The 15,938-nt window shown below is 44.6% G+C and overlaps 1 protein-coding gene and 1 long non-coding RNA gene across 2 annotated transcripts in view; one reads left to right on the plus strand and one right to left on the minus strand.

Annotated features, from left to right (window-relative positions):
• Positions 1-15,938, minus strand: part of MCPH1 (microcephalin 1) — a 502,356-nt gene that overhangs the window by 462,155 nt on the left and 24,263 nt on the right. The window contains exon 8 of the mRNA XM_069726820.1: positions 1,944-3,035. Coding sequence (XP_069582921.1) covers positions 1,944-3,035 — 1,092 coding nt within the window. The remainder of the gene's footprint in view (positions 1-1,943; positions 3,036-15,938) is intronic.
• Positions 13,459-15,403, plus strand: LOC138637888 (uncharacterized). The gene is made up of 5 exons (XR_011312428.1): positions 13,459-13,916; positions 14,583-14,651; positions 14,735-14,807; positions 15,141-15,200; positions 15,310-15,403. It is a non-coding gene; the product is annotated as an uncharacterized lncRNA (long non-coding RNA).

A 15,938-nucleotide genomic window follows, 5' to 3' on the forward strand; every position in this document is an offset into this window, starting at 1 on the left:
CATGAGGGTCAATACCCAAGCCACGACGCCAGTCATGAGACTCAATACCCAAGCCACGAGGCCAGCCGCGAGGCTCAATACCCAAGCCACGAGGCCAGCTGTGAGGCGCAACACCCAAGCCACAAGGCCAGCCATGAGGCTCAATACCCAAGCCACGAGGCCAGCAGTGAGGCTCAATACCAAAGCCACGAGGCCAGCCCTGAGGCTCAATAGCCAAACCATAAGGTAAGCCATGAGGCTCAATACCCAAGCCATGAGGCCAGCCATGAGGCTCAATAGCCAAACCATAAGGCCAGCCATGAGGCTCAATACCCAAGCCATGAGGCCAGCCATGAGGCTCAATAGCCAAACCATAAGGCCTGCCATGTGGCTCAATACCAAAGCCACGAGGCCAGCCATGAGGGTCAATACCCAAGCCACGAGGCCAGTCATGAGACTCAATACCCAAGCCATGAGGCTCAATACCCAAGCTACGAGGCCAGCCGTGAGGCTCAATACCCAAGCCACAAGAAACGGCCATGAGGCGCAATACCCAAGCCACGAGGCCAGCCGTGAGGCGCAATATCCAAGCCACGAGGCCAGCCGTGAGGCTCAATACCCAAGCCACAAGGCCAGCAGTGAGGCTCAATACCCAAGCCATGAGGCCAGCCTTGAGGCTCAATACGCCAGCCCTGTGGCTCAATACCCAAGCCATGAGGCCAGCCCTGTGGCTCAATACACAAGCTATGAGGCCAGCCCTGAGGCTCAATACCCAAGCCATGAGGCCAGCAGTGAGGCTCAATACCAAAGCCACGAGGCCAGCCATGAGGCTCAACACCCAAGCCACGAGGCCAGTACCCAAGCCACGAGGCCAGTCATGAGAATCAATACCCAAGCCAGGGAGATCAATACCCAAGCCATGAAGCCAGCCGTGAGGCTCAATACCCAAACCATGAGGTCAGCCATGAGGCTCAATACCCAAACCATGAGGCCAGCCATGAGGCTCAATACTAAAACCATAAGGTGAGCCATGAGGCTCATTACCCAAGCCACATGGCTAGCCATGAGGTTCAATATCCAAGCCATGAGGCCAGCCCTGTGGCTCAATACCCAAGCCACGAGGCCAGCCGTGAGGCTCAATACCCAAGCCACGAGGCCAGCCGTGAGGCTCAATACCCAAGCCACGAGGCGAGGCCTGAGGCTCAATACCCAAGCCATGAGGATCAATCCACAAGTCATGAGGCTCAATATACAAGCCATGAGGACAGTCATAATGCGGCAGGCTGAATACACAAGATATGAATGAGGCTACAGACAAGGCTCAATACACAAGCGCTATGCAAGTTTACTAAAAATCGAATACAGGATATGTTTACAAGACAGGCACTTTGAGCCAACTAAGCCAAAGCAGAGAGAAATGCCAGGCTGCAAGCCACCTTTCCAGGCTGTGCTACACAAAGCACTAGGCCAAAATCAACCATAGGAAGGTACTGAATAATTAAATGTAGATTCTCCCAAACTGTTGTTAGCATTTCAAAGCCCAACTGGGCCCCTGTACGCACTGCCTTGCTTACACTACAGGTTGCTAACTTGCTATAGAACATACCATGGTGTTACATGATTCACAGCTGGTGCAGCCGTGTAGTTAAGTCTCCTCCATCCAGAGGACATGAAACCACATTGAAAAAGGAAGTGGGAGCTTCCTTTTTATACTGTGCTTGGGGCATCTGCACAGGAATAGTGACAGATCCTAATTGCTCATGTGTGCTGTCATGAGTGAGGGGAAAATGGACAATGTTCAAATGATATTTGGCAGGAAGTTCACAAAAGAAAAAACAAAGGTTAGCAGCATTATAGTTTATGTTTAGTTAATGGGTACATGTTCTATATTTAAAAAAACACATTTACGAGAAATATGGATGTGTGACTGAAGCCTAAAACTACAGATTACAAAGCTCACGTACTTGGAGAAAAAAGTTTCAGCTGTTCGCCATCATCTGTACCAGTTGTCAGAAGCAAGATCTCTTGATCAACAGTGACATCCTGGTTTCCACATTTCTTTATACAGACACTTGTTTCAGGCTTACTAACAACTGGAGACTCCTTTCTCGTTGAAGCTGCACATTTTTTGGAATCTTCTAATGGGCTTGAATCTGAATGTGATACTAAATGTATGGTCCTCCTCTTTTTCAGAGTGCACTTTTCCGGAAGGGCATTGCCCAAGGATCTTCTTCGTTTGCTCCTGTCTTTATCATTTGACACAAGTGGGGGGAGGCTGGGTGACGTTCTTGATTCCTTAGTCAGTGAAAACGGACTAATTTTGTTTTGCTGGGTATTTACATCTATCGAAGTAAAAAAATCTTCAAAACTAGGATAAGCATCAGAGTCTGCATTACATGATGATAAACATGATTTTGTTTCCATCTTAGCAGCTTTATTTTTACCATGGGAAAACGGAATTTCAGGTTTCAGGCTACGACGTCCTGTTTTCTTGGACTGGTTCTTCTCTTCACACAATGCAATAAGTCGATTTGCCATAGATGAATATTCCGAGCCAGAGATTCTGTCCTTTTCAAGAGAGGTATTCAAAAAACCATCACTCCTACTGTTAGTCGTGCTATAAGCAGCGTCCACTTTTCTATTGCACTTTTGCTTCTTAGGTGAAGTTAGTATAGAAAAGTTTGTAGTTTCCCCTTTTTCAGCATCAACACTGAGATTTGAAATATCTCTACATCCCATAGCTGTATAATCCATATCCGGATCATCTATGGTAAAGAGTGTTGCACCACTATTAGTACGGTGTTCAAGTTTGAAAAGATTTGTTTTCCGGATCTTAGTTTGAGGTCGTGATCGCCTCTTCACTCTTTCAGGACTAGATTTAAATTCATTGTTTTTTTGAGGCGTTATTAAACCTGATCCTGAAGCTATTGAGTTGACTGAGTCTTTGTTAGCTGCGTCGATTTTATTATTGTTTGGAGAGCTAGGAACATTGTCTTTTGTCAAAACACTTTGGAAAACTTCCTCATAGCTAGTATCAAGCAAGCTGCTGTCATTCACTAATATAAAAACAGAAAAAAAACAATTAATAGGTTTAGAAATAAAGGCTTAAAGAGGATAGACCTAAATCTTTGTTGAAAATAATTCCAAATAAAACACATTTTACACATTGTAAGATTGTCTCTCAATTACTCACCACACTCGGATAGAAGATAAGAAAAACAATTACCATATACGTACTGTAAACTATACTACAAATCCCAATTACTTAATATAATATATAATAGAGGTGAACAAACCCCTGTAGTAGGCAATGCATCTAAAAACAGTGCCAATTTGGATTTTGTATTAACGGGGTTGTCCACGACTAGGGTAACTCCTTCTCTTTCTGAATGTATACCCCTGTGAAAATTTAAAACACTTCTACTCACCTCCTGTGCCGGGGCCTTTTCAGCGGTTTCAGCACTCTTGTTCATGTGGCTCACATACGGTTATGATGCTCTGGCGTCACTATCCCCACCTTTGGATGTATACATAATCAAAAGGAAGTAAAAGCTGCAGCCGGCTGATTACTTATTTTTCGGACTATAAGACGCACTTTGTTCCTCCCAAAATGTGGAGGAAAATGAGGGGTGTGTCTTATAGTCCAGATGCATGGGATCTGGCTGAGGTGGGGGCGCTGTTTCGGCGGAGCATTGTGTCACATGAGGCTGGAGTTGGCGGCTCCGGCTAACTCCTGTGCCCGCCGCTGAAGAGAAATGAATATAAACTGCATTCCACGCCCATGGGCGTAGAGGGCAATGCATATTCATTTTTCTGGCATCCTGGTATAAATGGCCTCACCCTGTTCCTGGTATTATGGGTCCCATCATTTTTTCTTTTATAATTGGCCCCATCCCATTCCTGGTATCCATGGCCCCATCAGGAAAGATTTTTAAAAAAAACCATTACACTCACCTACACGGCGCTCCCTCGCAGCGTCCTGCTCCAGTGCCAGCAGCTGCTTAATGCTTATAAGTAGTGCATGGCAGGGACGTCATGTGCTGCTCACAAGTAAAGCACAGCTGCCGGAATACTCACCAGGACGGTTCATCGCAGAGAGCAGTGAGTATCCATTCCTCTTCAGTAGCGCAGTGTGTCAGCCACCGGCTTCCTGCTGGGGCCGGCGGTCACATGTGCCGATACTTAAAACAAATTTATATTCTGAATATTCATTTCCCTTAAGTATCGGCACACGTGACCGCCGGCCGCAGCAAGAAGTCTCCAGGTCACAGTGCATGCTACTGAAGAGGAATGGATACTCACCACTCTCTGCGATGAACGGTCCCGGTGAGTATTCCGGCAGCTGTGCTCTGCATGTGAGCAGCGCATGACGTCCATACCATGCACTGCTTACAAGCATTAAGCAGCTGCTGGCACCGAAGCAGGACGCTGCGCGGGAGCGCCGTATAGGTGAGTGTAATGGGTTTTTTGTTTTTAATCTTTCGGGATGGGGCCGGGCATACCAGGACCGGGATGGGGCCGGGCATACCAGGACCGGGATGGGGCCGGGCATACCAGGACCGGGATGGGGCCGGGCATACCAGGACCGGGATGAGGGTGGCATGTGCATCAGAATGGGGATGAGGGGACCATATATACCAGGATAGGAGATATTACAGTACAGATTTGACCATGTTTTTGCTTCAAATTTATTTTTTCCTAATTTCCTCCTCTAAACCTAGGTGCGTCTTATGGTCCGATGCGCCTTATAGTCCAAAAAATACGGTGGTTTCTCTTATTTACTCATACATCCGAAGGTGGGGACAGTGAAGTCAGAGCTGACCTTTCGAAGGGCTCACGTGTCTTAACCGCACGAGCCCCAAAAGTTTACATGAGTGCCGACACCGGAGGCGAGTATAAGTGTTTTCATTTTCACGGGAGCAAAAGTTCAGATCGAGAAGGGGTTGCCCCAATAGTGGATAACCCCCTTAATTGAGAAATATAAAATGTTTTTACCTTGGCAATAACATTAAACAACATTAGTTTTAGGGTATGTGCACACGTTCCGGATTATTCGCGGATTTTTCTCGTTTTTTGCGTGTTTTTTCGGCGGTATGCCGCATAAAAAACACATACATTATCCATCCCATCATTTTCAATGCATTCTGCAATTTTTGTGCACATGTGGATCTTTTCGCAAAAAGAACGCATGCAGAAAAATACGCAGCATGTTCATTAATTTTGCGGATTTCCCACTATGATATTGAATTGGCAAGCTCCGGAAAAAACGTGAAAAATCCGCACAAAATCAGCGCAAAAAAACACACCAAAACCACGAGAAAAACGCATGCGGATTTTATGCGGAAAATCTCCGGTTTTGCTCAGGAAATTTCCACGTAAAATCCCGACGTGTGCACATACCCTTACTCTGGGTTTTATCTAACATACATAGACTTTTTTCAAAAATAACAATAATAACGCAAAAATGTCAACTTGCAGCATGTACCAGTTTCTTCCATAAATTGGATGAGACTCATCCATTCAAATCTAAGGGTGTGCAAAAAAAGCCATAGAGTGCCACAGTATAGATAGCACCCGTATTTTACAAATATATTGCAATTCTGTAATATACAGTGGGTTTGGAAAAAGTATTCAGATCCCTTTAAATTGTTCAGTCTGTTTCATTTCAGCCATTTGGTAAATTCAAAAAAAATCATTTTTTTTCTCAATAATGTACACACTGCACCACATCTTCACTGAAAAAAGAAAGTGTAGAAATGTTTGCAAATTTATAAAAAAAAAAAAACTGAGATATCACATGGTCATAAGTATTCAGACCCTTTGCTCAGTATTGAGTAGAAGCACCCTTTCGAGCTAGTATAGCCATGAGTCTTCTTGGGAATGATGCAACAAGTTTTTTTACACCTGGATTTGGGGATCCTCTCCAGTTCCATCAGGTCGGATGGTGAAGGTTGTGGACAGCCATTTTCAGGTCTCTCCAGAGATTCTCAATAGGTTTTGGTCAGGTCTCTGGCTAGGCCAGTCAAGAATGGCCACAGAGTTGTTCTGAAGCCAATCCTTTGTTATTTTATATGTGTACTTAGGGTCATTGTCTTGACCTTCGGCCAAGTCTGAGGTCCAGAGCACTCTGGAAGATGTTTTCATCCAGCATATCTCTGTACTTTGCCGCATTCATGTTTCATTCAAAAGCAACCAGTTGCCCTGTCCCTGCAGCTGAAAAACACCCCCATAGCATGATGCTGCCACCACCATGTTTCACTGTTGGGATTGTATTGGACAGGTGATGAGCAGAGCCTGGTTTTCTCCACACATACCGTATTCTTGGGGTTTTTCTTTACCTCTCACACCAAGGCTCTTCTCCCACGATTGCTCAGTTTGGCTGGACGGCCAGGTCTAGGAAGACTTCTGGTGGTCCCAAACTTCTTACATTTAAGGATTATGGAAGCCACTGTGCGCTTAGGAACCTTGAGTACTGCAGAAATTCTGTTATAACCTTGGCCAGATCTGTGCCTTGCTACAATTCTGTCTCTGAGCTCCTTGGCCAGTTCCTTTGAAACGGAATGTGAGCTGTGAGGTCTTATATAGAAAGGTGTATGCCTTTCCAAATCAAGTCCTATAAGTTTAGTTAAACACAGCTGGACTCCAATGAAGCAGTAGAACCATCTCAAGGAGGATCACAAGGAAATAGACAGCATGTGACTTAAATATGAGTGTCTGAGCAAATGGTCTGAACACTTATGACCATGTGATATTTCAGTTTTTCATTTTTAATAAATTTGCAACAATTTCTACATTTATGCTTTTTTTTTAGTCAAGATGGGGTGCAGGGTGTACATTAACCCCTTCACGACATGCGCCATACTAGTACTGCGCATGCCGTGTCACCCCTTTTGATGTGGGCTCCGGCGGTGAGCCCACATCAAAGTCGCGACATGTCAGCTGTTTTGTACAGCTGACATGTGCGCGCAATAGCGGCGGGTGAAATCGCTATTGACCCGCCGCTATTAACCTGTTAAATGCCGCTGTCAAACGCAGACAGCGGCATTTAACCAGCGCTTCCGGCCGGGCGGCCGGAAATGATGTCATCGCCGACCCCCGTCACATGATCGGGGGTCGGCGATGCATCAAGAAGGTAACCATAGAGGTCCTTGAGACCTCTATGGTTACTGATGCCGGCCTGCTGTGAGCGCCCCCCTGTGGTCGGCGCTCACAGCACACCTGCATTTCAGCTACATAGCAGCGATCTGATGATCGCTGCTATGTAGCAGAGCCGATCAGGCTATGCCAGCTTCTAGCCTCGCATGGAGGCTATTGAAGCATGGCACAAGTAAAAAAAAATGTTTTTAAAACTATGGAAAAAATATAAAAGTTTAAATCACCCCCATTTCGCCCCATCCTAAATAAAATTTAAAAAAAAAGAAACCTACACGTATTTGGTATCGCCGCGTTCAGAATTGCCCGATCAATAAAAAAAAAGCATTAACCTGATCGCTAAACAGCGTAGCGAGAAAAAAATCCGAAACGCCAGAATTACGTTTTTTTGGTCGCCGTCACATTGCATTAAAATGCAATAACAGGCGATCAAAAGAACGTATCTGCACCGAAGTGGTATCATTAAACATGTCAGCTCGGCACGCAAAAAATAAGCCCTTACCCGACCCAATATCACGAAAAATGGAGACGCTTCGGGTATCGGAAAATGGCACTTTTTTTTTTTTTTTTTTTTTTTTAAAGCAAAGTTTTGAATTTTTTTTCACCACTTGGATAAAAAAATAACCTAGACATGTTAGAAGTCTAGGAACTCGTAGTGACCTAGAGAATCACAATGGCAGGTTAGTTTTAGCATTTAATGAACCTAGCAAAAAAGCCAAGAAAAAAACAAGTGTGGGATTGCACTTTTTTTGCAATTTCACCGCGCTTGGAATTTTTTTCCTGTTTTCTAGTAAAAGACATGGTAAAACCAATGGTGTCGTTCAAAAGTACAACTCGTCCCACAAAAAATAAGCCCTACATGACCATATTGACGGAAAAATAAAAAAAAGTTATGGCTCTGAAAAATGAAAACGCAAAAACGAAAAAGGGCCGCGACTTGAAGGGGTTAATGTGAAAAAATGAACTTTTTTTGAATTTACCAAATGGCTGCAATGAAACAAAGAGTGAAATATTTAAAGCGATCTGAATACTTTCCGAACCCACTGTAAGAAACGGTAAATGGTCCTATAAATAATAGTTGCTGCAAAAAAACAGATTATATACAGACTGCACAAAGATGACAAGTGAGAGAAAAAATTGTCCAAGCTTTGTGGATGAAATTTTGTACGATTTTTTTTACCTCGTGTGATCCTACCCTAAAGGTCATAAAATTCATACGTTTGTTGTAAAAAGGCAGTTCCCCATTTTTTAGAAATCTCTTGTGCAATTTTTATGCTAATGAGAAGCAGAAGGGTTAGCCTTGCTGAAGCATTCCCAGTTCAACACATGGCCAGCTAATGGTTAGATGGAGATCTGGAGAGGAGTACAAGCCACAGTGTCTTGCACCCACTGTGAAATTTGGTGGAGGATCGGTGTTGATCTGGGGATTCTTCAGCAAGGCTGGAATTGGGAAGGTTGTTCTTTGTGAAGGATGTATGAATCCAGCAGCATACAAGGTTATCCTGAAAAAACAGTTGATTCCTTCTGCTCAGGCAATGTTACCCAACTCTGAAGACTGTTTTTTTCCAGCAGGACATTGCACCATGCCACTCTGCAAGGTCAATTAAGGTGTGGATGAAGGACCACCACATCAAATCCCTGTCATGGGCAGCCCAATCTCCAGACCTGAACCCCATTGAAAACCTCTGGAATGTAATCAAGAGGAAGATGGATAGTCAGAAGCCATCAAACAAAGAAGAACTGCTTACATTTTTGTACCAGGAGGGGCATAAGGTCACCCAAAAGAAGTGTGAAAGACTAGTCGAAAAATGCCAAGACAAATCAAAGCTGTGATTAAAAATAATGGTTATTCCACAAAATATTGATTTCTGAACTCTTCCTGAGTTAATGCAATAAATACTTGGCACTCAGGAGATCTTTTTGTATGATAGCAAGTGAACAATTCGTTTATTGGGTGCATCCACAATTTAAACGTTTTCGGTCTACTTAACAGACCTTCATCAGAAACAGATACTGGAATACTGCAATACATATGTAAGAATACAAAGACATATTGTTAAGAAAGGTAACATGATGCACAATCTCAATACAGACATAATACATAATATTTGAGAAGAATAACTACATCATAAGAGAAGAGACAGACAACGACTGTGGCGGACAGGATGGATCCGGCCTGGTGTCCCGTGAGTCGTGAGCCTCGTTACAGGAGATACTACGGACTGTGAACGTGTAAAGGAAAGGAATATGATAAAATGATGACCTCAAGTCCCAGTAAAGAAACTAGATGGGCTATGTGATAACCTCCCCCACTAGAACAATGAAGGATACTGCGAATGAGGTGACTACCCAAAATGCGGGATCAGAGGGTTAAGGTGCGAGCTGAAGTGCCTATGACATGGAAACAAAAGATATGAGCACATAATCAGAACATGTAGAACCACATAAACATGCCATATAGTAGGTATCGTATAGGATTGCTAGATGTGAGGCCCGGGTGGGCGTGCTATATGCTGAGACTAGTCCAGGTCTGGACTAGTCTCAGCATATAGCACGCCCACCCGGGCCTCACATCTAGATATCCTTCATTGTTCTAGTGGGGGAGGTTATCACATAGCCCATCTAGTTTCTTTACTGGGACTTGAGGTCATCAATTTAAACGAAAACGTTTAAATTGTGGATGCACCCAATAAACGAATTGTTCACTTTCTATCATACAAAAAGATCTCCTGAGTGCCAAGTATTTATTGCATTGATTTGATGGGTTGGAAATGCCTATGACATGGAAACAAAAGATATGAGCACATAATCAGAACATGTAGAACCACATAAACATGCCATATAGTAGGTATCGTATAGGATTGCTAGATGTGAGGCCCGGGTGGGCGTGCTATATGCTGAGACTAGTCCAGACCTGGACTAGTCTCAGCATATAGCACGCCCACCCGGGCCTCACATCTAGCAATCCTATACGATACCTACTATATGGCATGTTTATGTGGTTCTACATGTTCTGATTATGTGCTCATATCTTTTGTTTCCATGTCATAGGCACTTCAGCTCGCACCTTAACCCTCTGATCCCGCATTTTGGGTAGTCACCTCATTCGCAGTATCCTTCATTGTTCTAGTGGGGGAGGTTATCACATAGCCCATCTAGTTTCTTTACTGGGACTTGAGGTCATCATTTTATCATATTCCTTTCCTTTACACGTTCACAGTCCGTAGTATCTCCTGTAACGAGGCTCACGACTCACGGGACACCAGGCCGGATCCATCCTGTCCGCCACAGTCGTTGTGTGTCTCTTCTCTTATGATGTAGTTATTCTTCTCAAATATTATGTATTATGTCTGTATTGAGATTGTGCATCATGTTACCTTTCTTAACAATATGTCTTTGTATTCTTACATATGTATTGCAGTATTCCAGTATCTGTTTCTGATGAAGGTCTGTTAAGTAGACCGAAAACGTTTAAATTGTGGATGCACCCAATAAACGAATTGTTCACTTTCTATCATACAAAAAGATCTCCTGAGTGCCAAGTATTTATTGCATTGATTTGATGGGTTGGAAACCCAACTTGCGCACCTCCTAGAAGCCAAGAGTGCCGTGCTCTATATTATTACATGCTCTATCCTTCCACGAGCACCTTGGATGATGTCGAGTGAGACCTTCTCCTTCAACGCAACAGAGGCGGCGGAAATTCTGTCCAAAGTTACCGCGCCCAGCGACTTTCTTCAGATTCCTGCCAAAGAACTCAAGAATCGCGACTTGGAACGCGAGTCTAGAAGAGCAGTTAACCTAGAACTGCACATTATTACAATAGCTGAATACCTCCGTGTCCAGAGGATCCCACGGGGATTGCGGGTCCCCTTACAACCGACCTTCTTCAGGGAAGATAAAGACTATTGCACGAAGTTTGAACATATTCTGAACAAATGTTCCGCGGACCTTATGACTTTAACCCTTTCCTACCTTCAAAAGAACCTGGAAACAGTGAATGCCCAAATCAACGCGATCGAGAGTCAACTGACCAGTACCCTGCCTCAGGAAGAATTCCAGGAACTCAAGACAAAGAATCAGGAGCTATTACGGTCACACAGATTGGAATTGGAGAAGAGAAAAAGATCCAAATTCTTGAGGGACACCGAGGACTACCTGCAGAACCGTGTCTACCAGTGGCGAGATACTCAGCACTCCACCAGGCGCCACAGCTCACTAAGCTCTTCTGGTTCCATCGACAGCAGGCCCGGCACCTCAAATTCTTCTTCCTCCCATTCTTTTTTAGGGAACAACCGCAGCCGTCCAAAGGGAAGACGAGGCGGGGGGGCCAATGCCGCCGGGGAACCCAGAAATCAGATGGCAACACGCTCACAGGTAAGGACCTCCCGCTGGTAGTTAACATCTCTTCCAAAAACCTGGACACACATCAACTGGCTGTACTCCAGAAGGGTCTATCCTTTTGCCCTACGTACAAGTTCAATTCATTTGAACTCAATATGGACTTACAGAGGTTCTATCGCAACATTAGATTGCGTGTACACTTCTCAGAACAACCTGCCATACCCATCTGTTCCGGACGTGATAAGACTCTTCTTGAACTCCGTGACTTGGGGTTACGGACTCCGAGCTCCTACATGCCACCACGGTCCAACCCACCAGTGGAGACCTTCGTTTCCCTTGTTGAGAGGGACATTCACACACTGACTCGGGAGATGGACCGTGGGAAGTTCCACTTCCATACCAATCTCACACAGTCAGAGAGACTTTCGTTGGAACAACTTTCATCGGATAAATCCTTAATTATTAAACCGGCAGATAAGGGCGGGGCGACGGTGGTTATGGACAGGTCAGACTATCTTGAGGAGGTGTTCAGACAGCTGGGGGACACTACAGTGTACAAAATAATACAACATAACCCTCTGAACCAGTTGATCAAAAAAATTGCACCCATTATAGACTTCCACTATCAAGCAGGCACCATTGATAGTAAATTGAGAGATTTCCTCATTAAAAGGGATCCTATTACCCCCATATTTTATGTCCTGCCTAAAATACACAAAAGATTGATTAAACCACCAGGCCGGCCTATTGTGTCCCTTACCGACTCTGTCTTGTCACCTTTGTCTATGGTATTGGAAAAAATTCTCACACCGCTAGTTAAAACCACTCGTTCTTTCCTATTGGATACTAATGATTTCATTCAGGTCATTAAATCTCTGGGCCCCATATCCCCTTCTTCCCTCCTGATAACCTGGGACGTTAACAGCCTTTATACATCAATAGTCCACGAGAAAGGCTTAGCAGCTACCGATAGACTCTTACATGACAACAAAATAGATATTAAAATCCGTCATCTTTGTGCCGACCTATTGGGCCTGGTACTCAAAGAAAATTATTTCTTGTTCCAGGACACCTTCTATGCCCAGCAACAAGGCACCGCAATGGGCGCTAATGTAGCGCCTCCTTACGCTGTAGCGTATATGGCTAATTTCGAACAGGATTTTGTATATAATCATCCTCTATTTATTAGTCACTGTATGGTGTGGCGGAGATATATCGACGATATATTCTGCATCTGGGATGGCCCAATTGAATCGCTCCTGTCCTTTGATCAACACATCAATGGTATCTGGCCTGAATTAAAATTCTCGATACAACATGACACACACAGGATTAGCTTTTTGGACACTCTGATTTACAAGGAGAGGGGGGGCCACTTGGCTATCGATTTATACACAAAACCGACAGATCGCAATGGCCTTTTATTCTTCACCAGCTGCCACCCACCCTCCATTAAGAACTCTATCCCTAAATCGCAGTTTCATAGGGTTGACAGGATAGTCTCCGATGAAAATTTAAAACAAACCAGACTCATCGAGATGGAACACAAGTTTGCTGATAGGGGGTACCCTAAGGGGGTACTGACGGAGGCTAAACGCAATATGCCCAATAGTAGAACTAGGGATAATCCTAAAAGAATCCCATTTGTCTCCACTTTCCACCCTTTCTCTGGCTTAGTACAGTCGACCATACGGAGGCACTGGAATATCCTAACCAAAAGCTACCCTAATATTGCAGAGTTCAGATTGCCATTTTTGTCATGTTTTAAGCGAGCTAGGAACCTCAAGGATAGGCTAGTCAAGGCCGATATTGGCCCTAGCACCCTGATTCCCAAGCAGGTCTTTCTTCACACTCAAAGACGGGGCACATTCCCCTGCCTTAACTGCTTACAGTGCAGCAATGTACAAAAGGGTCCCTCGGTTTTTCATCCACAAACTGCTAAGGCCATTCCCATTAAGGGCTTCTATACCTGCGAGTCGACTTTTGTTGTCTATCTTATCAAATGCCCTTGCGGTTTGGCCTATGTAGGGGAAACCACACAAACAGTGAGGGATAGGGTGGCCCAACATAAGTCCACGATCCGGTGTAATAAGACGCACCTCCCCCTCCCGTTTCATTTTTCTGCAAAAAATCACAATATAGCTCAACTCCGATTCCAGGTTCTTGAACAGGTTGACATCCCCAGAAGGGGTCAAAACCGCACCAAAATGCTTCAGAAAAGGGAAGCATATTGGATATATACGCTACAAACCCTTGAACCTAGGGGATTGAACAGGGACTATGATGTATCAGCTTTTTTGTAAAATACTGTGTACGTCTTCATTGTGTTTTTATTGTATATTGATCTGTTCTCTTGTCCTGTTTTTAACTGTTTCGTGTCTCTTCTTTTTCAGAATCGTTAGTCACACCCCACGTTTTGAGCACTGGCCTTTCCTCACATGGTATAGTATTCACAAAGCCATCTCTATGTAGAGTGTTAGTTTCATCTCTACACAGCGTTCCAGTGTGACCACCATCTAATGAACCTTTATCTCTTTCTCTGACTCTATATCATGACGCTGCTGTCCTAGTGTGCCTCCCTTACACTCGGCTACTATTGGGCATCCTGCCCGGTATCCCCTATCCTGTGAGCCGGCACCCCAGTGCTCTGCGCAGGTGCCGCCTCCCCTTGGCTTTCCTCCCCGGTATTTTCTATTTTCCACGCATGCGCGGTCCAAGCTGGCATTACACGGCCTAGTCCCCATTGGCCGACGCTTCATTCCTCTGCGCAGGCGCCGCCTCCCCTCGGCTCTCCTCCCCGGCTTTTGGCCCGCACCACGCATGCGCGGTCCCGGCGGTCATGTGACCCGATGACGCGGCACATCAGCTGACCTAATGGCGGCGGGCACTTAAACCCGGAAGTGCCGCCGCCTGTCAGCAGTCCCTGGGAGTGACGCTTCTTCAGCTGTCCGGTGCCTGTCCCTGTGGAGTCCTCAGGTATAGCAACGCTCTTCCTTTTGCGATGCTCTCTCATCCCTTCTGCCCTCTCCTCTCCTTATCCTTACCCCTCTTGCCAGTTTATATCCTGGACGGCCCAGTTACCTTTTTTCTGCCTTTTGTGTCTTTAGCGCTTCTGCCATTGCGAGTCACTCGCCCTTCTACTAGCGCCCTGCTCCTGCAGCTCCAGTTTCTCCAAGGTAACCGCCGCAGCTCCTAAATGTACCCCCCTACCTTAGGCCACATGTCCTGGGTCTTACTTTTTATAACCTTTGTCATTCAGGCGCCCTGCTCTCCCGGACTGTGCCTATTGTTGGCACCCCTGTGGGCCCACATTCACTCTTCGTGGCTTCCAGGTACCTCCAGGGGGGCTTCTAGTCTTCTATTTGTCCTTATTCATCTCAATCTCCTCTATATTTGTCCTTCTTCTCCGTATTTGTCCTTCTTCTCAGTTTTCTTTTTTTCTCCTTTTCTTTATCCTCAGATCTACGGGCAGTATTTCTGGCCTGTAGGTTTGATTCCCGCTCATATAGATTCCTGGTGGTCTCAGACCTGGACTAGTCTCAGCATATAGCACGCCCACCCGGGCCTCACATCTAGCAATCCTATATGATACCTACTATATGGCATGTTTATGTGGTTCTACATGTTCTGATTATGTGCTCATATCTTTTGTTTCCATGTCATAGGCACTTCAGCTCGCACCTTAACCCTCTGATCCCGCATTTTGGGTAGTCACCTCATTCGCAGTATCCTTCATTGTTCTAGTGGGGGAGGTTATCACATAGCCCATCTAGTTTCTTTACTGGGACTTGAGGTCATCATTTTATCATATTCCTTTCCTTTACACGTTCACAGTCCGTAGTATCTCCTGTAACGAGGCTCACGACTCACGGGACACCAGGCCGGATCCATCCTGTCCGCCACAGTCGTTGTCTGTCTCTTCTCTTATGATGTAGTTATTCTTCTCAAATATTATGTATTATGTCTGTATTGAGATTGTGCATCATCTTACCTTTCTTAACAATATGTCTTTGTATTCTTACATATGTATTGCAGTATTCCAGTATCTGTTTCTGATGAAGGTCTGTTAAGTAGGCCGAAAACGTTTAAATTGTGGATGCACCCAATAAACGAATTGTTCACTTTCTATCATACAAAAAGATCTCCTGAGTGCCAAGTATTTATTGCATTGATTTGATGGGTTGGAAACCCAACTTGCGCACCTCCTAGAAGCCAAGAGTGCCGTGCTCTATATTATTACATGCTCTTCCTGAGTTAAAACATTAGTATTGTTGTTTCTAAATGATTATGAACTTGTTTTCTTTGCATTATTTGAGGTCTGCAATCAATGCATTTTTTTGTTATTTTGACCATTTCTCATTTTCAGAAAATAAATACAAAATGTATTGCTTGGAACTTCAAAGACATGTTGTCAGTAGTTTATAGAATAAAAGAATAATTTACATTTTACTCAAAAATATACC

Source organism: Ranitomeya imitator, chromosome 5 (genome assembly GCF_032444005.1).
Source record: "Ranitomeya imitator isolate aRanImi1 chromosome 5, aRanImi1.pri, whole genome shotgun sequence".
Taxonomy (NCBI): Eukaryota; Metazoa; Chordata; class Amphibia; order Anura; family Dendrobatidae; genus Ranitomeya; species Ranitomeya imitator.